This window comes from Panthera tigris, chromosome B2 (assembly GCF_018350195.1).
Source record: "Panthera tigris isolate Pti1 chromosome B2, P.tigris_Pti1_mat1.1, whole genome shotgun sequence".
Classification (NCBI taxonomy): Eukaryota; Metazoa; Chordata; class Mammalia; order Carnivora; family Felidae; genus Panthera; species Panthera tigris.
The window spans coordinates 124,815,468-124,841,830 of record NC_056664.1 but is presented as its reverse complement, the minus strand read 5'-3'; the positions used below and the strand labels follow the sequence as shown (position 1 = coordinate 124,841,830).

The following is a 26,363-nucleotide window of genomic DNA, read 5'->3' as shown; positions in this document are numbered from 1 at the left end:
AACTACTAAATAAACTAGTAAAGAGTTGTTTGGGTTTTTTTTTTTTTTTTGAGATATAATTGACATATAACATGACATTAGTTTCAGGTGTACAACATAATGATTTGATATACGTACACATTGCCAAATGATCATCATAGCAAGTCTTGTTAACATCCATAACCACACAGTTACACATTTTTTTTTTGTGATGAGAACTTTTAAGATTTCTTTGTTTAGCAACTTCCAAATATACTATACGGTATTATTAACCACAGTCACCATGCTATACATGACCCCAGGACGTATTTATTTTGTTACTAGAAGTTTGTAACTTTTGACCACCTTCGCCTATTTCACCCACCCTCCACCCCCCCATCCCCTGCTTCCGGTAACCACCAATTTGTTCTCTGTATCTACAAGTTTGGGGCTTTTGCTTTGAGTTTTGTTTTGTTTAGATTCCACATGTAAGTGGGATCGTACAGTATTTTTCTTTCTCTGACCAACGTGTTTCACTTAGCATAATGCCCTCAAGGTCCATCCATGTTGTTGCAAATGGCAAGGTTTCCTTCTTTTTTATGACCCAATACCCTTCCAATGTGTGTGTATCTATATATGTATATATATATATATATATATATATATATATATATATATACATATATACCACATCTTCTTTACCCATTCATCCACCGATGGACACTTGGGTAAATATTTTTGATACTGTTGGTAACTTGATGCATTTATTATTTTTTTGAATGTGTATTTATTTTTTAGAGAAAGAAAGGCAGAGTGTGAATGGGGGAGGGGTGCAGAGAGAGGGAGACACAGAATCTGAAGCAGGCTCCGGGCTCTCAGCGCCAAAATCGGACACTTAACTGACTGAGCCACCCAGGCACCCCAAATAACTTGATGCATTTAAAGAAAATCGAAGACTTTCTGCCTCCAGCTGCCTAGGCTCTTTCAGTTTTAGAAGCAGAGCTACATCAAGTTGAATCACTAACCGTTATGATTCAGTTGGATGCTCTTCGTGGAAAAGAAGGGATCCACCGTGACAGTCAGAAAACAACAGATCCGGACGCAGACCCAAACCTCAGTGAACCTTCGTAGCACCGAAGCATAATTAGTAACTGCAAGGGACCCCCCCTTACGAGTTTTGCAAAGCTGAACACTTTGCTGTTTACCAAAGTACTATACATCCAAACATAGTTTCTGCCTTCTGTTGAATTTTAGATCTATATTTGGACAAATAAGACAGTTTCTGATCTATTAGTGAAACCACTTTTACCTCCTGAGAACAGTTTTACTCATCAAAATCTCTCCTCACCTGAACTAACGTACCTTTATCAGCCAAGCAGAGTGACAAGGGAATAGGTCTGGGTGTCACACGAAGCGTATTCTGAATTCCCGCTGTGCCAGGGATTAGGACACGACGAGAACTCAGTCAGGGCCCCAGACTGGCAGAAATTGTGGTGGTGGTAGCATGAGGAAGCGGGTGGCATGTAGGAAAACCATTCTCTGTTAGAGCTGGCTGGCTGAGTTCGCCTTGTGGGTTCCAGTTTTGCAGCTTTTACCTGATTGCTTCAGATCTCAAATAGCAGAGCTCGTCCAGCCTCCTGCACTCTGGACTTCTTTCCTGACGTCCTCCTTGGCTTCTTCTCTCCTTTTCAAGGAGGCTCCCTGTTAGACAAAAACGACGACGGAGGGCCCTACCTGTTGGTGTTATGACGCCCTGGGACTTACATCTAAATTAATGTTTCATAGAAAGCATCACGTGTCCCGCCACTGCACCAGACGACATGAACATGCAGCACATAGGTTCATCTTCTGCGGGATCCGCTTTCGTCAAATCCTCTTAAATGGGGAGAGAAACAGGATGAGAAGCCCGTACCTCCAAGCAGAGAACTGATCCTCGCTCAGAACTCTCTTCCCCCTGATGACGCCTTATGAAAGAGCCACAAAGCCAACAAAAATTACAGGAAAAATGGTCTACAGAAGAGCTTACATGCGGGGGGGAAGATTTGGAATCTTGAGAAGGTGGTGAAACGTTTTCGAAACGCAAATGGTAATTTTATAAAGATCCTGCTGAATTATTCAGCACAGATTAGCAAATACGGAGAAAACTTTTAGAGGGTCCACAGAGTAGCCAATTAGAAAACTAAAAAACAATTTCAATTTTTTTTTTAAAAAAGGAGGTTTTAAATTAAATCTCAATTGCTTAACTGCTAGGGGGAAAAGAATTAGAAATTTTAGCTTCATGATCACCCCCTCTGCATCATGTACTGGTTTTGCACTGGGGATACAATGTTGTAGCACTGGGATAAGATAGTCGTATGGTCCCTGCCTTCATGGGGGCGGTAATCAAAGAGTCACAAAACAAATGTGTAACTCCACATGGTGAACATCACAAGGCATCATACATAATAGGGACAAAAATGGAGGGTCTAAACTGTCTAGAGCAAAATACAGTAAAGTCTCATAGAATGGCAAGGTATGATAAGAGATCAGTAAGTAGGATTCTGACGACTCAGAATTCGGTTTCAACAGACCCATTATAATTGTAGCTCAGAGATAACAGGAAGGGAGGAAGGCTAAACGATCAGTCCTGGCATCTATGTCTTTCCTTTGGTGATGACACCAGAGACCGAGGCCTGGTCTTCAGCATGGCTGGTCCATCCATCTAGAGCTGTACTGGCTCCCACACTCTTCAGACCATCAGAGACTACGAAGGGCAGTTTATTAATTTACAACAGGAGGACACCCTTCTCGTGCCTGGAATTCTTATGTCTACGAACTCTCAAGGTAGCCACCAGGCCTAAGAAGCTGGGCCTTTCCTGCTAAAGATGCTGATTTTCTCTCACACATGTTTATGCTCCCTCCGTTTCACTCCCAGAAGATAATCTTCTCTCAACGTTCTAGGGGGTGCTTCTCTGGCACCCCTACATACTGATTCCAGAATCGACACTGCACGTCAAATTAGCTTAGAAGTCCCTTGCCCACTACAAATGAGTGGTATAAACAAGACTGCTTAAAATATTTAAAGAACTGAAGTACCTGTAAGCACTCTGAAAAAACCGTTTAAAACAGAAATAATTGACACAGTAATAAAAATCATGCTTATGTAGTTACTACATAGGCATTTACTTTTTTTTTAATTTTTTTTAGTGTTTATTTTCATTTTTGAGACAGACAGCCGAGTGGGAGAGGGGCAGAGAGGGAGAGAGACCCAGAATATGAAGCAGGTTCCAGGCTCTGAGCTGACAGCACAGAGCCCGACACGGGGCTCGAACCAATGAGACGTGAGATCATGACCTGAGCCAAAGTCAGACGCTCAACCGACTGAGCCACCCAGGTGCCCCATACACAGGCATTCAAATGAATGGAAGAAGGAACTAGTGACTCAACAAATAAAAGAAGATTGAACTCACAGACAACTTTGGAGTCATGTTTTTATTTGATATAGGAAAGAAATCTATATATATATTTTTTTAATTCCAGTGTAGTTAATGTACAGTATTATATTAGCTTTGGGTGTACAATACAGCGATTCAATCATTCCATACATTATTCAGTGTCCACTGTGATAAGTACACTCTTAATACTCTTCGCCTAATTCATCCATCCCCCCACTCACCTCCAGTAACCATGTTTATTTTCTACAGTTAAGAGTCTGTTTTCTGGTTTGTCTCTCTTTTTTTTTTCCCCCTTTGCTCATTTGTTTTGTTTCTTAAATTCTACATGAGTGAAATCATATGGTATTAGTCTTTCTCTGATTGGCTAAGCAAAATAGCTTAACATCGTACTCTCTAGATCCATCCATGTTGTTGCAAATGGCAAGATTTTATTCTTTTTCGTGGCCGAATGCTATTCATCTTTATACTTCATCTTCTTTACTCATCTGTCTATCGATGGACACTTGGGCTGCTTCCAGAATTTGGCTATTGTAAATAATGCTGCAATAAACATAGGGGTGTATATATCTCTTCAAATGAGTGTTTTTGTACTCTTTGAGTAAATACCCAGTAGTGTGATTACAGAATCAGAGGGTAATTCTATTTTTAATTTTTTTGAGAAACCTCCATCTCGTCTTCCACAGCATCTGCCCCAGTTTGCCTTCCAACCAACAGTGCACCGGGGTTCCTTTTTCTCCACATCCTCACCAACAGTCGTTGTTTCTTAAAGAAATCTATAGTTTTAAAAGAAAATGGTTAACATTCAGACTTCCCACTAGTTTCAACTCTCCATTCCCTCCCCGACCTCAGCCACTGATCCAAATTTTTTATTATAATCAATAATTACATGAGCCAAAGTATTTTTGATATTAAAGCTGGATACTCCCCAAACCAGTTTTTGGTTTTTTGTGTTTTTTTTTTTTAATGTTTATTTACTTTTGAGAGACAAAGAGAGACAGAGTGTGAGCAGGGGAGGAGCAGAGAGAGAGGGAGACACAGAATCCAAAGCAGGCTCCAGGCTCTGAGCTGTCAGCACAGAGCCCAACACAGGGCTCGAACTCGTGAGCCGTGAGATCATGACCTGAGCGGAAGTCGGACGCTTAACCGACTGAGCCCCCCGGGGGCCCCACCACCACCACCAAACCAGTTTTTATTCATCTAGAGTTCACGAACCCTTCACACCACTTAAAGCATTTGGGGGGGGGGGGATTCTCTTTTTCTCTTCAAAAACTCTTTAATCTTATGTTTTCATTTTATTGGTAATTTAAAAAAAATATATTACAATCATATTGTGCATCATCAAAATGACCATCTTTCAAATTTGGATTCGGGAACACAACCGTGGTGGTGTCAGGCCATATTACTTAAAACCTTGGAAAGAAAAGAGCAGACGTGATTTTAAGACGTAAGTGACATGTTCACATGACATGAAAACTAAATGAAGTCATGGGCCACTCTATGCAAGTTTTTGCCATGGTTCCAGTAGAGAATTTCATTGCACGGCATGTTCGAGCACCAGCGGTCAAACTTGGTAGACAAAAATATACATGTGCTGTAATTCTTGTTGCTAGACTTGTACTGAAGGGATGATTTAATTTTGACAAAATCTTCCATTAAATGCTGTTAATTTTACTTTTTATTAACTGTCTAGTGTTATTTTTTGGTTAGCATATGCATGTATTCCAGTATTGCAGTCGTATAGAAGCTACAAACACGAGTATGTGACGTATTGTTTTTCTATTCTTACGTACTCAAGAAATATAATTAAAATAACTTAAGTAAGCATTTAAGGTTTTACAGATGTTTTTCTCTTGAAAGGGGTCCATATATGACTTGTGAGAAATACTGTTTTAAACTAGTATTTTTTTCAATATTTCTGTCCCCTTTTCTATTATTTCATGAGGCACTTAGGCATTTTTTAAAAACTGTTTACTTGTGAGGGGGGGCAGAGAGAGAGACAGGGAGAGAGAGAATCCCAAGCAAGGATTCCATGCGGGGCTCAAACCCACAAACGGAACGTTGGGATCATGACCTGAGTTGAAACTAAGACTTGACACTCAAACTACTAAACCATCCAGGCGCCCCATGAGCCACTTAGGCATTTTTCAGTTATTTAAAAATGTTTTGTACGATACCTAAAAAGAAGAGAGTTCACCGAAAATATTATGTCTTAGATAAATATATTACTGAAGTGTATTTTGTGGAATTTATTTTAAGCCTACCTTTAACAATATTTATTACACAAAATTATAAAAGCAAAATATTTTCTTCTTACATTGTGGACTTCCATTCATAATTTGTTTAGAATCAATTATTAAGGAAAAGCATCACTTGGTGACAAACTGAAAATCGATGATACCTTCTCTTTGGATTTTGCACTAAATGTTTATTTAAATAGAAATTGAAATACAACTACAAACAGCGACATCAGAAATTAACACAACACACTTTCATGTCTGGATGTGTTTCGTTCTTATATTTTGTGCTTAAATAGCAACTGGGGTTTGTGAAAAGAATTTGTGTGTTTTCTTTGCAACTAATGAGGTAAAAGGAAGAGCCGTCCAGGCTCTTATTTGTAAACACACCTCCACGACTGGTATATGTGGCAGTTGAAACTTTATTTGTAATAAATTGAAGGCCAATTGTTTCCTCTTTCTGGCTCTGACTTCTGAGTTCTAGAACATACTGGCACTACATCAGAATTTTCATTAGATGACGGTAACCTCTGCATGGGGTAAGCATCATCGTAAGTCATTGGCAGAATAATTATCACAACTGCATTTCTCATTGATTTATTTTATTCGGGGCCATTTCTCTTCTATCTGCACAACTCTCAAGGTCTGCAGAACACAATTTGAAAACCACTGATTGGGAACGAAGGCAACTCAACGTTGTACAATAGTAAAAGTTACCCCTCTGCCAGAGGGAATTTGGCGAGAGAGTAACCCAGTTAAGTACCCGCGGATCAGACATGGGATGTCTATGCCCAGCTCAGTAGACTCCCTCGGCACACGCTCAGAGACTTTCAAACTGCTATTTTGAACAGCAAAAATACTTTTAAATGATTTTATTTCCCAGGTTTTAAAAACTAGAAATTGATACAGATACCGTGCCTTTTACAACGCCCCCGCCTATCATACAGAGGGCCTGTTGGGAAATGCTGATCTAAGCCATTCAACACATCTCTTATCCTATTTCACTGAAGTCTTCATAAAGACTTAGTTCCCTCTGATAATCTGCTGTGGTGTTTTAAAATCCTGATGTTTCAGGAAGTCCTTTACGGGCAAGTCACTTAACCTCTCAGGACCTCAGATTTCTCATTTGGAAAATGAAGGGGGTCGGATACGATTCTTTTTAAAGTCCCACCTAGAATTAGAAGGCTCTGGTTTTTGTGCGAGCCAAAACTTTCATTTTCATAACTGTTTAATATCAGAACGATGTTTTAAAACACATTCAAACAAGAAATCCTTAACGCATAAAGCACGTAAAAGCAAAGCCGAGAACTCTCCAGGTCTGCAGAGCCCAATTTGAAAACCACTGATCTAAAGCTCTCTTTTAAAAATGCTTTCCTTTTTTCTTTGTCTCAGTGGAAAAGCAAAACATCTGGAAAGGATCCTCCATATTAGTTTCCCTATGTGTATACCAGAACATATGTATTAAGTCACCTGTCAGCTTTTCTTCTCCAGATTAAATAGCTATTGTAAGTCCCATTTCCCATCCCTTTAAAATACATTTCCCCTCTTTTTTTTTTTTAATGAACCTTCTTTAGTTTCTGTAATTCTTTATTAAAATGTAAAGCTACAAACCAACCACAATCTCTGAAAAGAGCCAAGTGTAGCAAAAGGATTACTTCCGGCTCTATCATGAGATAATTCTCACTCCTAATACATTCCAAGTTGTTTCCTTTTTAATAACATTCCACTGCTGCCTCCCATTCAACCAACGGCTCCGTTTGACCCACACTTTTTTTGTGTCCTTCCTTCCTTTCTTCCCTTCTTTCTTTCTTTTCCTTTCTTTCCTTTTCTTTTCTTGTGTCTAGTCAACTAATTTTGTTATATCTAGTCAACTAATTTCCCCTCTAATACCCATGTTATTGTCCTCACAGGCCCTTTGAAGTGTTTCTTATTGAACATAATTCCGTTTTTGATGGAACATTTCTGTAATTAGTTAAGGTCACTGAAGCTATCTTCTGCCTTCCAACATACTTCATCCAGCCTCCTAACCAATGTGAGTGTTGTCTAGTTTGTTGTTGAACCTGTAGGCTAATAAAATGTCAGTTACCTCTATACATGAGGTGTCTTACGGGGTGAACTATGTCCCATAAAATTCATAGCTTGCAGCCTTATCTTCCAGGATCTCAGAATATCACTATATTGGGATATAAGGTCTTCAAGGAACTGACTGAATTAAAATGAGGCCATTTGGGTAGGTCCTAATCAAATCTGACAGGCAGCTGGGGCTTTGGCAATAGAGGAAAGGACGCTTGAAGACTCAGCAAGAAGGTGAACACCCGCGAGCTAAAGAGAGAGGCCCCAAATGAAACCAAGGCTGCTGACACCTTGATCGTGGACTTCCAGCCTCCGGAACTCTGAGAAAATAAATGTCCATGCAGTGGTGGTCTTTTGTTGCAGTATCCCAAGCCGACTAATACAAGCTACTCTATGTATGACATTGTGCAGTTCCTGGGGGCTCACCAGGGAATGTCTGCCATCCCAGAGGGCTACAGGAGAGCCCAAATACCCATAACTCAAGCCAGAAGAAGTCATAAAGAAAGATCTAGAGCAAAATGTCCTGGGAGCAACAAGGGAGCCAGATTTCTTTCCACCTGAGGGATTGAGGCTTGAAACAGAAGATGTCACCTGAGCAGGACCTTCAAAGACGGGGCAAAGTTCCAATCATGGGTGGCAATCCAGGGGACGGGACTCTACCAGTGTGAACTACACTCCTGCTCTACCTGAGGACAAGGTTGGTGGTTTGCAAACTTGTCTAAACCTCAGAACTAACTGGAAGCTTTTTAAAAAAACACATAGATCATCAGGCCCCCTCCTCATCTGCTGAATCAGGAGTTCTAGAGATGATGTCCTGGGATCTTTATTTTAACCAACTCTTAGGTGAGTCGTATCAGTTTCATCAACTTTAAAGATCCCTTTTTAATAAAAACATCTCACTACCTGCTCCCTCTCCCCCTGGGAATCACTATATTTTTATTGAATGAGAAAATACATAAAGACACAAAACACTATCATGAGTGTAGTGGTGATTTCAAGTGAATTTGTATTTTATTACACAGAACCAAATCCACAAGGTTACAACTGATATGAATGTATCATTTTTACATAAGCACATACATTGAGGGCATTATTTATTCAACTTGCAGAAATGCATAGACAGATTCCGCCTCTTTATTAACCATGAGTTAATAACCCTCTGAGAAGGTGGCCTTTTTTTTTTTTAAGTTTTTGGGTGGGTTTTGTTTTTTTGTTTTTTAAGTTTTTGGGTGGGTTTGTTTTTTTTTTTTTTTTTGCTTTTTGTTTTTTGGTCTTTTTTTTTTTTTTTTTTTTAACTCTCTGAGACTCGAAATCCTCCTTTCTGAAATGATGAAAGTAATCCTTGCTCGTCAGGGTAAAGATTAAGTGAGATCATTTAGACAAAGTACAAAACCTAGTATTAGACCCCACCCTAGCCCCTGGCCCCTAGCCTCACCCCCCCCCCACCAACACATGTATAAACTCTTCCATACATTTTTTTTGAAGCTGGGTACTTTAGTCATCCTTTCCTCAACTCAAGAGTTTCCTGAAGCTCAAAGCATACCTCAGAAAAGCTCTGTTTCAATCAAAACATCACACCGATATGGACCTCCCTCCATAACTCAACAGTCAATGACCCCCAGATGAGCTATCTTCCCAAATAGGTCACAATTTTGTTCAAGTGCATGATAGGCCACATGCAGACAGCGGTGCCCTGCTGTCCTTTCCACTAGATTCTTCTACATCCAGTCTTGAAAGTAACCTTCTCCAGAAAATCTTGCCTGACCTCCCCCCTCATAAATCCTTCAAATAAAATTTTTTTTAATGTTTATTTATTTTTGAAGGGGAGAGAGAGAGAGAGACAGAGCATGAGCAGGGGAGGGGCAGAGAGAGAGAGGAAGACACAGAATCCGAAGCGGGCTCCAGACTCCGAGCTGTCAGCACAGAGCCCGTCATGGGGCTCGAACTCACAAACCACGAGATCATGACCTGAGCCGAAGTCGGACGCTCAACCCTCCAAGTGCCCCTCTCATAAATCCTTCATTCAGTTTCCCTCAGTACCTCTGCTATATTTCATTCATTCATTCATTCATTCATCTGGTCAGTAAAAGACTTACCGTGTCAGGATCTGTTTTAGACACTAAATGAACAAACAGGCAAGGTCCCCACTCCCTGGAGCTGCCAATGTAGGGAGGAGAAGACAGTAAAAATTCAATATGCAACATATCAGGTGGGGATAAACGCCAAGAGGCAAAGCCAACAGTGTAAGAAAGTAAGCAGGGCTATTGTTGTTTGGGTAGGATAGTCAGGAAGACCTCATCGAGGTAGTGTCTGAGCAGAAACACGAAGAAATGAGTGTGCAGGCCGGCAGGGTACCTGGGAAGAGAGCCCCAGGCAGCGTCTTTTTTTCCACAAGGGAAGGGGTCTGGTGTTGTTCAGTTTCTCCACCACTGTTATAGGATGAATTGTGTCTCTCCAAAAAAGATGTGCTGGAATCCTAACCCTCAGTATTTCAAAATGTGACCTTATTTGGAGATGGGGTCTTTACAGAGATATTCAGGTCGAAGTGAGGTCATTAGCATAGGCTCTAATCCAATATGACGGGTGTCCTTGTAAAAAGGGAAAATTTTAGACATACGCACACAGGACCACACCATGTGGAGATGAGGGCAGACATGGGATGGGGCAGGTACGAGCAAAGGGACACCGAAGATGGCCCACGAATGACCAAATCTAGGAGAGACACATGGAACAGATTCTCTGCCACAGCCCTCAGAACCAGCCTTGCCCACCCCTTGATCTTGAACTTCTAGCCTCCAGGACTGTGACAACAAATTCCTATTCTTTCAGCCTGAGTGGCAGAAAGAGAGTAGTACTTTGTCACGGCAGTGCTAGGAAGCTAATATAGCCGCCTGTCGCTGGGAAGGTCACACACAGACCATGTCCTTACCCGGGTTCAGAGGATAAACCCTTGGTTCCATGGGCTTCTGCATACCCCTGGATGACTGAGGACTATAACTACCCCTAACTGGGCTCTCTGTTTCCAGCCTTACTTTCTGAATCCATTCTCCACAGTACTGTCCTGATCTCTCTGAAACAAAAGCGTGATCGCCTCACTGATTCACAAGTCTTTGCCTGTATCCCCTTGTCTTCAGGATATAATCCGAATTTTCTCAGTTTGGGAACCAACGACCACGGGATCCAGCCCCAGTTTACCTCTCCAACCTTGCCGCTCTCGTCTCTGCCCCCTCCTGGGGTGGCCTAACCTCTACTCATCCTCGGCCTCAATTTAGTCACCACCTACACTGGGAAGCCTTCCCAAGGCCCCTGAGACCAGGTTAGGGGTCCCTCCTAGGTACTTCCAGAAGTCCTGGCGTTGGCTGAATGCTGCTGCTGCATTTATTACAGTGTGCCCCAAACCCGTTTGCCCGACTCTTCTTTTCGAAAATGAGTTCCCATACCCGTTGTTCCTCTAGGCGCTAAGAAAGTGCCTGGCGTGTAGGGAACATTCACTGGGCGGATGGATAAATGAGCAAAGCACGCCACGTTTTGACCAGCTGGTCCCAGAACTAATTTTTTTTTTTCCCTTTAACGGATGGTGGGGGTGGGGAGGTGACCTTTCAGGAGATTTCCCAACAGTATGTGGAACCACTGGTACTGGATGGAGCTGCACCTTTTCTTAATGGCTGCAAGAGGAATTTAGATTAGGCATTCAAGAGCTGGCCGTCGTGTCGCAAGACACTGCAGTATGAGGACAGGAAGTCAACAATCTATCTGACAATTTTTGAGTCCGGGGTTGACCAGAATTTTGGAGCCTTTTTTTTTTTTTTTTTTTTTTTTTTTTAATAGCAGGTGACACTTTCAGGTTTCTCCCCAGCCTCCGATTCAATAAGTGCAAGTCGATGACCTACAGGTAAAAGTGGTGGGTAGACAGAATAGGAGATTATTGCAAACAATGCAACGTGTTCCATGTGCAAGTCTCCAAAAAGTAAATATTTTTGAGGTTTAAATATCATTGCACACACAGCTATAAATGCTGAAGAGCCTGGAAAAGGAAGGAGAAAAAGACGGTAACAATGTTTAAGTACATATATTAAAAATATTGTATTTGTATAGTAGGTCTATAAATTTATATATCTAACTAGAGGAAGACAGGGATAATAGGTTCACATAATCAGGATTCGCTCGCAATCCTCAGGATTTCTGCAAACTCCTGAAAGGGGAAATGTATCAGAATTTCCAGTCCTCCAAAAAATAGGGCCTAAAAAAGTCTTGTGTGCAAGGGAGAAAAGGAGGGGTGGAAGGCGGGGGACTAGCCCTTCGCAGCAGGAAGTCTTCAATGGCTATCGAGTTATGAAGGAACAACTCTGAACAGAAGTCCTTATTCGGAGCGCTAAACTCGCTTTTACCACATAAAGCGCAATATAAAAAGCTCAGAGCAACCTCATCATGGTGTTGGGGAAACAACTCGGCTTCTCCAAGTGAGAAAGCAAGAGGGCTCCGACCGGGTAGTAGCCCAGACCGGTGTTAGGGTTTTTATTTGCAAGTCAATGAGCCAAATGGACGACCAGGCTACTTGTGCCGCGTTCTGGGAAGCAAGGTTATTATTATCGCCTATTGCCCCACTGAACAATTTCACTGAAAAGGAAGAGTCCCAGCAGTGTGTGCGCGCGCACGGTGCCATACGGGACGTGCAGCTACGTGCCCACCTCCAGAACGACTTTATTTACAAAGCGATTACCATGTTATCTATTTGTTTTCCTTTTCCAGCAACAGCAGTTTTACTCAGCCCTCGAATTTCTTAATTACAAACCCGTTCGCTTCTAAATCAACCCCAAATCGTCAGGCAGAGCCCGGAGGGAGGCTGTGCAAGTTTGCACACACCCCCACCTCCCGGATCAAGGGCAACAGCAGAAGCAAGAAACTGTGTATGTGCAAAAAGGTGGATCTGGGGACGAGGATCGCTGAGTTTGTTTACAGAGCAGAGACGCCTCAGCTCGGATGCCAAAGCTACCAAGAGCTGCAAACGCAAACTTAGCAGAAGCACACGTACCCCGGGAGCGGCGAGCGGGCCCGAAAGCGCGGACCGGACTCCAGGGCGAGGGAGCGGAGGCGGCCGGGCCCGCGGGCGCGCTCCGTCCACCTGCAGCCGCTGCCGCTCCCCGCCCCCAGCTCCTGTCCTTGAAAGGAGTCGGCGGGGGGTGGGGGGTGGGGGGGGGAATGCATCTACACTCAGAATAGCTAGATCAGGTTCACCCAATGCTCCTATAAAAACACAAAGGCACAGCCCGGGAAAGTGTGCTCAGGGAAGGGGCATTATTTGTCCGGGTATTTAAAACCGCACTCGGGGAAACACAGCCATTCTTCGCAGCCCGGGGAAGGCGGGGGGGGGGAGGGCGCGTGGGTGGAGGGTTTGCAAAGCCGGGGTGGCAGAAGGGCACTATGCAGGAAGAGCACTATGCAGGGCACCCCCTTTTCCCCGCAGAAGGCAGCCCAGATCGCTAGGTGAGCCGACTGGGAGTGCGGGGGGTGGGGGATCCGGCCAGCGGGAAGCAGCGCGTTTTCCTCGCTCTTCTCGGGGCAGGCGCTAATTTGGAGCTAGAAGTGCAGGGGGCGTTTTCTTCCCGCTCCGGGGCGACCGGGCTGGCCCGGTGTTTGTGGGCTGAGAGGAAACCAGAGTCCGGCGGCACTGAGGCGGCGCCTGGGCCCGCAGCCTCTGCGCACGTGCCTCTGGCCGCGGGGACGCGGCTCCGCTACCCGGTCCGGCGTGCCCGATGCTCCGGAGTCCGCGTTTTGCTACCGCCCTCCCGGGAGGCTCTCGCTCCGCCCTTCCTGAAATCCCTTATATTAACTGTGGCCAAAGCCCTAAGAAACACAGCTCATTGTTGGCAGCTGCCGGGCGGTCTTACAGAGCTGCGAGGGCAGCGGAGGGGAAATAAAAGGGAACGGCTCCGATTCTGCCCCAGCGGCTGCTGCAAGACCTCTGTGCCGACATCGCGACAGCGAGCGCCCTGCACACCGGGAAGGCCCCCTCTATGTGCTGCTGAGCCGGTCCCGGACCCGACGATCCCGCCCTCGGTCTTCGGAGCAGAAATCGCAAAGACGGAAGGTAAGCGCGGCGGGCGAAGCCGGCTGGGGCGCCTGCCAGCCCAGTCCTCCGAGGGCTGGGTTTGCCCGGAGGAAGAGCGTGAGGCGGAGCTGGGGAATAACAACAGGATGTGCAACAACAGGATGAGGAGGGCTGATTTAATGCCTGAAGTTCGCGGCACGGCTACGGGGCACTTCCTTTATTAGGCGACTTCGGGGAGCAGAGGGGGGTGTGGGCACGGGTCCGCCCGCCCGATCGCAGGGGAAGGGGCTGTTTGTTCGCGCCCAGCTCTGTTGTGGGTGGCAGGTCCGCCGTGGCGGCCAGCCCCGGGTGCACGGGCTACTAGTAGGATCCCGGGGATAGTTAGTGGTTCGCAGCCGACGTGCGTCCGGGGAGCCTAGGGGACAGAGGCAAGAAAAAGTGGGGTGCGCCTTGGTGGGCGGCACGTGTGGCGCGAGTCTTACCGTCTGCCCTTTTCACTTTCAGGACTGGAAATGGCAGACCATATGATGGCCATGAACCACGGGCGCTTCCCCGACGGCACCAACGGGCTGCACCACCACCCTGCCCATCGCATGGGCATGGGGCAGTTCCCGAGCCCCCATCACCACCAGCAGCAGCAGCCCCAACACGCCTTCAACGCCCTGATGGGCGAGCACATACACTACGGCGCGGGCAACATGAATGCCACGAGCGGCATCAGGCACGCGATGGGGCCGGGGACTGTGAACGGAGGGCACCCCCCGAGCGCGCTGGCCCCCGCGGCCCGGTTTAACAACTCCCAGTTCATGGGCCCCCCGGTGGCCAGCCAGGGAGGCTCCCTGCCGGCCAGCATGCAGCTGCAGAAGCTCAACAACCAGTATTTCAACCATCACCCCTACCCCCACAACCACTACATGCCGGATTTGCACCCTGCTGCAGGCCACCAGATGAACGGGACAAACCAGCACTTCCGAGATTGCAACCCCAAGCACAGCGGCGGCAGCAGCACCCCCGGCGGCTCCGGCGGCAGCAGCACCCCCGGCGGCTCCGGCGGCACCTCGGGTGGTGGCGCGGGCAGCGGCAATAGCGGCGGCGGCAGCGGCGGCGGCAGCGGCAGCAACATGCCCGCCTCCGTGGCCCACGTCCCTGCTGCAATGCTGCCGCCCAATGTCATAGACACTGATTTCATCGACGAGGAAGTGCTTATGTCCTTAGTGATAGAAATGGGTTTGGACCGCATCAAGGAGCTGCCCGAACTCTGGCTGGGGCAAAACGAGTTTGATTTTATGACGGACTTCGTGTGCAAACAGCAGCCCAGCAGAGTAAGCTGTTGACTTGATCGAAACCCCGGCGAAAAGAAATCAAACCCCCAACTTCGGTGTGAATTAAAGAAAAAACAAAAAAACAAAAAAACAAAACAAAACAAAAAAAAAAAACATTCCCTTAGACACAGTATCTCACTTTTCAGATCTTGAAAGGTTTGAGAACTTGGAAACAAAGTAAAACTATAAACTTGTACAAATTGGTTTAAAAAAATTGCTGCCACTTTTTTTTTTTTTTTCTGTTTTTGTTTCGTTTTGTAGCCTTGACATTCACCTCCCTTATGTAGTTGAAATATCTAGCTAACTTGGTCTTTTTTGTTGTTTGTTTTTACTCCTTATTTCCTCACTTTCTCCAGTGCTCAACTGTTAGATATTAATCTTGGCAAACTGCTTAATCTTGTGGATTTTGTAGATGGTTTCAAATGACTGAGTTGCATTCAGATTGACGAGTGAAAGGAAAAATTTGCATTAGTTGGTTGCATGAACTTTGAAGGGCAGATATTACTGCACAAACTCTGCCATCTCGCTTCATTTTTTTTTAACTATGCATTTGAGTACAGACTAATTTTTTAAATATGCTAAACTGGAAGATTAAACAGATGTGGGCCAAACCGTTCTGGATCAGGAAAAGTCATACTGTTCACTTTCAAGTTGGCTGTTCCCCCTCCCCCATATGTACAGACAATAATAGGGTGTGGAATGTCGTCAGTGGCAAACATTTCACAGATTTTTATTTTGTTTCTGTCTTCAACATTTTTGACACTGTGCTAATAGTTCTATTCAGTACATGAAAAGATACTACTGTGTTGAAAGCTTTTTAGGAAATTTTGACAGTATTTTTGTACAAAACATTTTTTTGAGAAAATACTTGTTAATTTATTCTATTTTAATTTGCCAATGTCAATAAAAAGTTAAGAAATACTTGTTTTCTAGAAGTCATTGGGGGGTGGGGGTGGTTGTTCCTTTTGGTGGCTTTTTCTCTCTGTAAGTTGAACACTTTATTGATGAGAGTAAGCATTCCAAAGGATAAATTACAGGACACTAAAACAGGTCATGATGAGCTTAAGTGGAGAGCAGGATTTAACATAATTGGCATAATGCTTCATTGTTATCATTGTAACATGCCTCTTGGTGTGGTTTAATCAGAAGCTGCAAAGTTGTCAAAGAGCATTTTTTTTCTTAATTGTCATCATATTCAAGTGTACTCCAGAGTTAAAGGTTTGTGACGCTAAATCCTATAAAAAAAATTTTTTTCACGGGATGGGAGGGGGGAACACCAAGTGTTTCTGGTGATATACCTGATTCAACTATGTAAATGCAGGTCAGGATAATATACTGGGGGAATGGTGACGATGGCATTAAACATAAATCTCCCTTTATCTCTAGTGACGAATTTTCTTTCTCAGCAAAAGTCCTAAGGAGAGGCACACATTTTCTAGCTTAATCTCTGAAATAGCTTCTGACTGGTTTATAGTCCTAAGAGGAAGAGGGGCAGAATTCCACCTTGAGGCTTTCTATTTTGTTCTATAATATTTAAAATTTACACAGGGAGGTTGATTCAAAGGTCAAATTACAGTCTTCACAAGATCTTCCCTTGCACGCGTTCCCTGTTTTCCAGAATTCTGAGCCTTTTCTGTTACAGGCAAGGGGTGCAAAGGACATAAGGATAAGGTTGTTTAATTTTACCTAAATGTTTTACCAGGAAGACATAATTACAGTTAAGTAGGTGTCGAGTTTTGCCTATAATCAAGCAAAAGAAAAAGTCATATTGTTAAAATCTCAAGTTATCCCAGCTTGAAGATGGAATTTTGTTTTCCCTTTCATGTTTTCTTAGCTTAGCTTGTAAGAGCAATATACCTACATTCGAGAAAAAATAGTCTTTTATATTTGACCCACTGAAGAAGTAAAATACAGGTTGAGGAAAATCTCGCAAATAATAACTTTAAAAGAACATTTCATTTTGATCCTTAGATTCTAATCTTAAATCCCATATTTCATAATTTAAAAAGAAAGGAAATGCAGAAGTGTTAAATTACAGTGAGTCTGGCGTAAAGGCTCATTTCAATATAATTCAGATCACCTACATTCTATAATTCTATTTCCAAGGCAAGCCATTAAAATTAAGATACACACTCCACTGGGCTTGTTATACCTCTCTAATTGACATTTCCTTATTAAAAATTATGTTCTAAATAAATAATTTCTCTGAAAATTGAAAACAACTCCAAACTCTTCACCCCATTTTAAAAAGCTAATCCAGATTTCCCACATTAATAGTTGGAAGCTGAAGTTTTCTTCAGCTAAGACCTGTCAATACTAAATCTACAATCAGCAGTAAATCTTCCTGGCTAGGCATTTTCGCAGTAAGTTTTTCTTGTCCTTTTTTTTTTTTTTTTTTTTTTCCAGAGGCTCAAGTGAAAAAATATGTTTGCATACATATTAATACAGCAATTCTTGTTCTTTTTCACTTGTGCCAGGAAAAAAAAGAAAAGAAAAGAAAAAGGAAAGCTATTGGAGGCATTGTGTTTTTTCTTTTCTTTTTCTTTCTTTTTTTTTTTTTTTTTTTTTTTTTTTTTTTTGCATAAAGAAAGAAACAAAATAATTGTCTTGCCACCACCCTTCACCATTCATTCTGCCAGGAAATAAGCCACAACACCTGCTCTGTCACTAAATTCCTCCTGCTGTTCTAACACCGGAACACGTATGTGGAGACGCGGAGCCCAAGGAACTATTATTAGATCCTGAGCCCATCTCTGCCAGAACAGAGGAGCTGGTTTAAAAGCACAATTTCTCCTCAGTGCAAATACAACCCCCCCTCCACCCCCTATTCATCTGAATGATCTCTATTTCATTAAAACTCTTTCTCGATCAACAATTGAGCAGATTCCATGCGATATCTGCAGGTCTCTTAAGCACAGGAAAAATAACTCCTTGTTTGAACAACCTGATTCATGAAACCTGTACAGTGACCTAGATCACCGGGCTACTGGCGGACATTTGCAAAACCTTTTGTGGTCTTGCTTCCTACTAAGTTGCTTATAGCATATGGGGAAATTTGACCTCCGTACCTTGGCTGTTTTTCAAAAAGTTCTAACATGGTACAAGAGAGCTTCTGTTCTTTAAGCTTTGCCCACAAATAGATACTCCACGCTTGATTTTCAAGATGAGATCAATGATAAGCAAGAACATCATAGAAACAAGTCAGAAAAATAAGAACACGTTGATGAAAACTTGCACCTCTGCCTTGTGCCTGCTCGGATCCTGGTGGCGGTATTTTTGCGGGAGCTGATAAAGACGTTACATCTATGGATGGGTCTTTGAAGGACAGTTACCTAATCACCACTGTTTATGGGGTGCTAGGCTAGAGCACTGGTACCAGAAGGCTGACATCTATTGTGAAGTTTATGGTCTCCGTGACTTTTACTACTGTAAACGCCTGGGCTAGCTATAAATTGATGTCAACATTAAAGGCCAGATCCTTTAGAGCAAAATATTAATCCACTAATCTATTATGGGTGGCCGGCTTTGAAATACAAACTTTGCAGTCCCAGACCATTAGGTGTTTTCGCCCCCTTGTGGAATTTATTTAGAAGGTCAAAGGAAAGCCATTTCCTTAAGAGGGGTTTTTTTTGTTGGTGGTGGTTTGTTTGTTTACCTTTTCTGAATGCTTCATTTTCTTTCTTGAAGCAAACAGCATATATTTGAGCAACAAATTTTTTTTTTTATTAAAAGAGATTTCAAAGTAAACACCCTTTATGAAAATAAGAGCATTTTCCTTACCAAAGAACTTAACTTGGGATAAGTGTACATAATTGAGATGTGCCTCACATTTCAAAATATGCGTTGGCTAAGGGGTTTTCTTTTATAAAAGTATAATGAGCAAATGCTTTAGCCTGTCAGTTAAAACTGATACTCTGCACTCTCACAACAGAGCTGTTGTTTTGGGACAAGTACAAATAATAATGCATTTGATGGTAAGTGTTCCGAAAGGTGGAGGGAAATATCTAGGAATGCAGAATGCGGTTATCTGTGTTGGAATGCGACCAAGCCACAGGCTCTAATCTTGTGAAAGGGCCACAGGATGTTTAATGGGAATGAGTGTTGCTGTCTAATTGATTCAGTAAAATTTACTTTAAAATAAGCTTGGCAGATAACATTGTCTCCAAAGAAAGAAATACATTTAGAATTCAAGGAATTCAGGACTCAAGCCATTGGAAATGTTCTCCTCTCCAACCGTATTGTTTTGCTAGCACAAAAGAGGTGTTACGCAGCTTCAGAGATGGTATTTATCATTTTGGTACTGTACCACTGTCATCAGAATCACAGCTGCCAGGCAGGTTAAAGCAAGACAAGGTTAAAGGTTAAAGGTTAAAGGTTAAAGCAAGGTTAAAACAATGGATAGCACGTCAAGTGACTTGGCCAATGAACCCCTATCATCTTGTGTTCTGTTTGTCTTTTCCCCCCAGAATAGAAGAAACAATGGCAATGTCAGAATTTTAATTGCAATGGACTGGCTTAAATTACTTGACCTATTTTTATCCAGCTAGGAGAGCAATGATTCTGTTTTTTCTTGGCAGCAATGCTTATCATTTAAATTAGAAAAAAGAAAGATAAGGACATTTCTCTATCAAGTAGTGTACTATTGGTGAATAGTTTTAGTTTGCTTTATAGTAAATAAGATTCCCATATATTTTTGAAAAAATTTGAGACACCTGAAGTAAAGAACTTTTCCCCTTCATTGGAGAACTTAAATTTATGAGGGATGCTAAATAACGAAATGAAAATACTCTAGGAGCTGCTGCGGTGAATTCCCATAGTATTTTGATATTTATGAACATAATAAAAGAAAAACTAAGAGAAGTTGGGGTCTACTGTGTGGGGGAACTGAATCCATGGTCCTTGGGAAAGAGAATATCAACCAACACCTTCCTTGCGATCTAGGAACAAATAATGGCTTTTTAGTACCTGGATCCTCATCAGCCGCCAGATGGGCATTAAAGGTGTCAGAGCCCGCCCCAGGAGCCAGTTGGTGATGCTTTTTGAGAATTCTGCTTGGCTAAACCAACACATGAAAAGTGAACTAAAGCAGATGCAAGACGAATGAATACTATTACTAGCTTTATATGTTGTTGGCTTTCATTAGGCTGAACTAATCTGAAAGATCAGTGAGGCAGGACACGACATGGGTGAGGACAGTAGGTCACAGGATTCTTGGAATTTTCCCATGGCATCATCGTGCCCCACCCTGAAATCCTTCCCCTTCCCTCTACAGTGGAAAGGCTCCTTGATGACATTTTGGGTTGCTGAACAGAGCAGACGAGGGACTGTGGCTCCAAAGGAGCCTGTGGCAAGGCAAGGTTGGCCTTGGTGTGCCTTGAAGGAGATATGCAAATAGGCGAGTGGCTTTTGAAAAGTTAATAGTGTTAAAGAATCCTGTGGGTCTATTCTTGAAAGCTGGGTGGGGAGCCGAGATTTAGGCTTGAGCAAAAGTCAAACTGGCAGAAAACCACAAAAAAAATGTTGTCAGAGGACAGCCAACTCCAGGGTATGGTATTTTATGAACACTTGTAGGGGATAGGATGCTAGAGTGGAGGAAATGTGATCAGGGCTACTGAACCTTTTTCTCTGTGTGTCTCCCCAGGGATCGACAGAAAATTTGGCCTTGTGGTTTCTTTAGCTTGACCACAGAGCTTGTTTGTTTGTTTGTTTGTTTGTTTGTTTTTTAATTTCTGGTAACCCACCATTCCCCCCGCCCTTTGCTTCATGACCATATCTCCACACCGACAAACACATAGCACTTAAATTGTATATAAATATCTTTAGGTCTCCTTGTAAATATTGCCCCATTATATTTATTTTGGATAACTCTTTGAAGGAAGATCCTGGATGCAAAATGATGGCTAGTTCCATATTTCTTCCCTTTATCCGGTGTGTTTAGCAAATATACGCATGATGGGGCCAGTCTGTGAAAAGTGATTGAACTGCTATGCTCCTAATATGAACTGAAAATAAAAATCTAAATGTTTCTTAGATCCCTGTCTGCCACCATGTTTTTTAGGGCAAAGATTTTCAGCTAGGTAGGGCCACCCCTGTAAGAGACAGAGCAGAATAGGAAGAAGGTATAGGGCAGTAACTTGAAAAAACATATTCCATATATATATTTGGAAAAATGTTTAAATACATGTTATTTCAGTAAGACTTTTAAAAAAATCTTCTTGACTGATAAAGCATGGATTTTAAACTGGTGAGAAACGCTGTTTAGACGACACGATTCTACCAAATCAGAGAAATTCACCCTGCTGCCAGCACCACTTAAATCATTTTGTTAACTCAAGTTTCCTGTGACCGAGCTGACTTTGCTGAGCGCCCACTATGTGACAGGCATTGTGGGGGGCACTTTGCATATGTAATCTTATTTACTCCTCACAGTGTTCCTGCAAGGTATGTCATGTCATTATTCCAATTTTAGATAAGGAAACTGTTATTTAAAGAGGAAGTAAAATTGTTCAAGGGCAATACAGCTGGTAGGAGGCTAAGTGGCTTTCCAGACCTAGCTTCCAGTACAGTGTTTATTCTGTTTTTTAAATTTGATTATTATTTTTTTTTTTATTTTAGTAAGAGAGAGAGAGCAAGGCGGTAGAGGGGCGGGGGGGGCGGAGAGAGAGAGAGAGAGAGAGAGAGAGAGAGAGAGAGAGAATCTCAAGCAGGTTCCACACTCAGTGTAGAACCTAACATGGGGCTCGATCCCACACCCCTGGGATCATGACCTGAGCTGAAATCCAGAGCCACTCAACTGACTGAGCCACCCAGGCGCCCCAGGACAGTGTTCATCCTAATACATGACACTACCATTCTAAACCAAATTACTCTTAATTGTTTTTTTTTTTCTTTTCTTTTCAAATTACTCGTATTCTTAGATCCCATGATTGTCAGCTCATCAGTTGATTTAATAACGTGCTTCAGGGGGGAAAAACCCACTACATTTTATGTACGCAAATTATAAAGTATACTAACACCATTATGACACGTACCTATCCCTACAGTTGCAAAGCATTTCCTTTTGGGATTTACAAGATTTGGGTCTACCCTTTTCACACCCAGTCTAAAAATTCTTCAGAATTAAGTTTGGCCCCGACAGACAACTGTGAGACTAGCAGAGGTGGTGAGACTGCCTAATCCCTTCTTAACAGCTTTACCTGGTTTACACTTCAAGTCAGATGAAATAATACCAGTGATTTGCATTTCAAATTCTGTTTTTTATTTCTTAATGGAATTACATACTGCTGGATGGTAAATAGTTTCTTTCGCAAAGTAAGCCAACAAAACTAAGTAGTTTTGTCAATTCCATAATCTATTACATGAGAATGTCAGTGGCTAAATTCTTCCAAGTAAAGAGGATCATCTCACAACTTGACATACTTCCTGGAAGCAACTATGACTTTACATTGTTTCTAAGAGTCAGGCTGATTTTGGAATATTAGCGTGTATACACACACACACACACACACACACACACACATATACACACATATACATATACATATATATATATATATATACATCTTAAAATAAAGAAAATAATAGTATTTAGTTCCTTTACACTTAAATAAGCTTCCTTTATCTATCTAAACTTTCTTGACGATTTAAACTTTCTCTTGCTTTGGTCTTCTATGAAAACCCAAAACTCTTCCGTTAATAATTGTAATAAAAAAGAATGTAGAACAGGAGTAAAAACCATGGGTAGTCTTAGCTCTGCAACCAAATAGCTGGGTAATTTAATCACTGCTGACTCAAGTTTCTCCATCAGGAAAATGAAGATATATGTTTAATTAATATATCCTGTATTCAAATTCTCATGAAGGAAATACAAACCCATACGTATCATCTTCTTCCTCGGAAAACTGGAGTGGAATACCACAAACCCCTTCAAAATCTTTATATCATTTCTTGCCATTATTTTTCCAAGGGAACTGTGAGCCTGGGGATGTGCCATAGATGTGTTCCCAGTCGCTTCGACTCTTCAATGGTTGGAATCATCTCTGTAAATGTCTGCCTTCATGAACATACGGGATTTCTCCATCTGTAAGCAACTACCAAAAAAAATGCCACTTGCAAAGATACAGGTGACTACGTAACATTCTTTGCTGATATAGTGGTTGAAGTATATGTATTATACATTGAAAATACCTTGATCAATTCTTCATTCAGATTCTGCTCTATTTTCTTACAGATTAATTTCATTTTTCCAACCTGATAAATATCAGATGCAGAATAAATATTTGGTCTCTCTTTCCTTCAAACAACTCTTCCTGGACCATCATCATCATGATCACTGCTACTGTTATTTGTTTTCTGGAAAAGACAATCCTATATGTAAAGCTAAAGTACAGGAACCTAGCAAATGCTAAACGCTTACGCTGGCACTTAAGAGTTTTCAAGCAGGTAAGAGGTACACATCTATGCCCGTGTATTTCCTTCTCCCCAACTTCCCAACACACACAGTCTCTTTTTGTTTCATACCACCACATTTCTCCAGTTTGGGGAATCAATTATTTAGCTAGATGACAAATAGAGTCACTGAAAAATAGTTATACAGAGGAAACTGTACACTATAATACATAACTACCCAAGAAACAATTATTGACTGACTTGTAAAAGCAAAGAATCTCAAGAACCAGGATAAAATATTACAAGAAAATATTTGTTCCTTTCCCTACTTGGCCACTAGGTGTAGCTGAAGTTCCATAAGTTCATATTTACGCTTCGTCACCCTCTAGACTAGATCGTCACAAGCTTAAAGAACTTGCCTCTTGCCCCTGCAGTGTGTTTTATTAACAGGTAAGATCTTCCATGTGACCTACTATAACTCTCAAAATTAAAGAGAAGCCAAAGACACCTCAGCACACTCTGCCCAAGCACCATTGCTCACCACAGTCTGATAGAAATTGGAAATCAACAAAAGGTATCTTTGAACAGCCTCCACTTCTCCCCACTTTTATCCCCTTCCATTTCTGAAGTGCTCTCATCCAGCCTTCCATTCGCTCAGGTACCAGTGGCTCAATTTTATGCTCTGCTGGGGACATGTATATCTTAGGAGACAAACACTGGAGAGAGTACAGCATTTAAACTAAAGGAGGAAGTTCTGAATGGTGGGTTTTTGTGCACCCGTCAGAAAGAGATTTGAAGGCTGCTAGGTCTTTCTCTACCTTTATTTGACCCTTAAGTCATTCCCTTCTCCTGATCCTCCTCTTACCTCTCAAGCCAGTCCACTTCGATGTCTTATATGAAACTCTTTGCTCTTACCTTAAGTATCGGCGTTCACCAGACTTCTCACCTCACGCCACTAGCCAATTCCATAAATTCCTAAACGTTTCCAAAACAATCAGAAAGGGTTCTAATACTAAGGATTCCAATACCTGGATCTTCAGCCCAATTGCTTTCCCAAGTTCTACCTGCATACACACACACACACACACACACACACACACTGAATTCTGATAAACATTTAAGCACAGCATGTCCAAGATTCACTCAGTCCTCTCTGCCCCCTGGGTTGAATTCCTGGTAGTGGAACTACCATTCTTCTAGACACACAAGCCAGAAGTCTAAAAATGCTAGACTTCTACCTTCTTATTCACCTCAGCTCTCATCAATCGAATTAATTGGTCAATGCCTTCAGTAAGTCCTTTGCTCTTGCTGTCCCTCTGCCTGAAATGTGTTTTCCTTCCTGAACCTCCCTTTGCCAAAACTTGCTTCTTCAATGGCCACGTAAATTAAAATGGAAAGCTACTTCCTGCTTTTCCCCATGGGATTCCCCACCCCTTTCAATCCTGCTCAGTTTTTCTCCAGAGTGCTCATAGTGGTTTTCAAATCAGTCTGTAAAGTTCTGGGCACTCATCTCCTCCAAAGGTTGATTCCCTGAATCTGCTACATAACTTCAGAGGCTGAGTCCGAAAACACCATATAGCTTCCTCCTAGTTCTCTTGGGACCTTGTCCTTGGAGCCCTGAGCTGCAGTATAAAAGGTCCAAGTATTCCTGAGGCTGCCAATCCCAAGAGGAAGCCGGGCCACTTAGAAAGGCCGTGTTTAGGTGCGTCCACCAGCAGGTTCACACCTGGTAGCCAGTAACAACCTCCAGGGTGAGCGAAGATGCCTTCACATGCTTCCACTCTCCAGCTGTTGAGTTGCCCTTAGCTGTAAAGTCTTTCCAGTAGAAGCCCCAGACATTAGACATTATAGAGCAGGACAAGTCATGCTCCTGGTACCCTTTCGGAATTCCTGTCTCACAGCATCCATGGGCATCATAAAATGGAGAGTCTTGGGGTGATTTGATAAATAGCAATCATAACTAAATAGCACTTGTCACTATCTCACACAATTCATAGTTTACTTTTACAAAATTTTCTTGATTTCTGTCTCTAAATTATGAGCGCTATGAGAATAAGAATTTTTGTCTATTTTCCTCATTATACCTAGAAGAATACTGGTATATGATAGATGCTCAATAAACATTTGTTGACTAAATGAATGAGTCAATGAGTAAATTAATTTATTTCACCTTTACTGTATCATTCTCCTTTCTATTCCCCTCCTATTGTCTTAGTTCAGACCTTATTTCTTACTTAGACTACAATAACTTCCCATCTGGTTTTACTTCCTCCCATTTTACCGCCCTACCACCCCCATGCTTCTTGCTTCAGGAAGAGTTATTTGAAGATATAGACTTGATCCTATTGTCAGGTGAACTGAAATTGTTCATCTATGCAGTCATGTTAATATCATAATGACCCTGTCTCCCAATGACACAACTGATTCAACCATAGGAAAGTAACTGTCCAAAGGCTAACACATTGGCCGACCAAGAAAATTCCAACCAAGACACAGGGAAACTATAGTCAGATCACAGTGGTGTTTAAACTGAAATCATCTTGGGTGAGCCCAGGATGTCCTTTTGGGGTTATATACTCATATTGAAGACTGGAGAAACTAGCTTGCAAAAGTCCACAGGAGAGGAACACCTGGTCAGAACAAAGCAATACTAAGAGACCATATGACCCCAAATATAGATGGAGAGAGAATATACATCTGTCCCCAAGAGATGTGTAATTCCCCAAGTCAGTACCCATCACACCCAGTTGTGCATTGTTCCTATGAGATATCTCCTGGCTTTATTTTCTCTACCTTGAGTGATTTAAAGAAGAACACCTATTTTATTACTCTATGCTTATGTACATGTTGTTCCTTCTGCCTGGAAGGCTCTCCTCATCTTCATACCCTCGTTGAAGTGTCCTTC

At 42.4% G+C, this 26,363-nt stretch overlaps 2 protein-coding genes across 3 annotated transcripts in view; one reads left to right on the top strand and one right to left on the bottom strand.

The window, feature by feature from the left end:
• Positions 1 to 4,060: 4,060 nt before the first annotated feature.
• HECA (hdc homolog, cell cycle regulator) overlaps positions 4,061 to 26,363 on the bottom strand; it is a 232,788-nt gene continuing 210,485 nt past the window's right edge. For both annotated transcript variants that reach the window (XM_042987232.1, XM_042987233.1), the window contains exons 5-6: positions 9,796 to 9,856; positions 4,061 to 4,165 (exon numbers count right to left, since the gene is read on the bottom strand). In XM_042987232.1, the coding sequence (XP_042843166.1) occupies positions 4,136 to 4,165; positions 9,796 to 9,856 (91 nt within the window). In that variant the 3' untranslated portion in view covers positions 4,061 to 4,135. The remainder of the gene's footprint in view (positions 4,166 to 9,795; positions 9,857 to 26,363) is intronic.
• On the top strand, positions 13,534 to 15,243 carry CITED2 (Cbp/p300 interacting transactivator with Glu/Asp rich carboxy-terminal domain 2). The gene is made up of 2 exons (XM_042987236.1): positions 13,534 to 13,787; positions 14,253 to 15,243. Exon 2 carries the CDS (start codon positions 14,261 to 14,263, stop codon positions 15,080 to 15,082), a length of 822 nt encoding a protein of 273 aa, XP_042843170.1. The 5' UTR covers positions 13,534 to 13,787; positions 14,253 to 14,260; the 3' UTR covers positions 15,083 to 15,243.

Bases quoted from the DNA above. Each gene is read 5' to 3' on its own strand.
- CITED2 (XM_042987236.1), top strand. From the start codon at position 14,261: ATGGCAGACCATATGATGGCCATGAACCACGGGCGCTTCCCCGACGGC.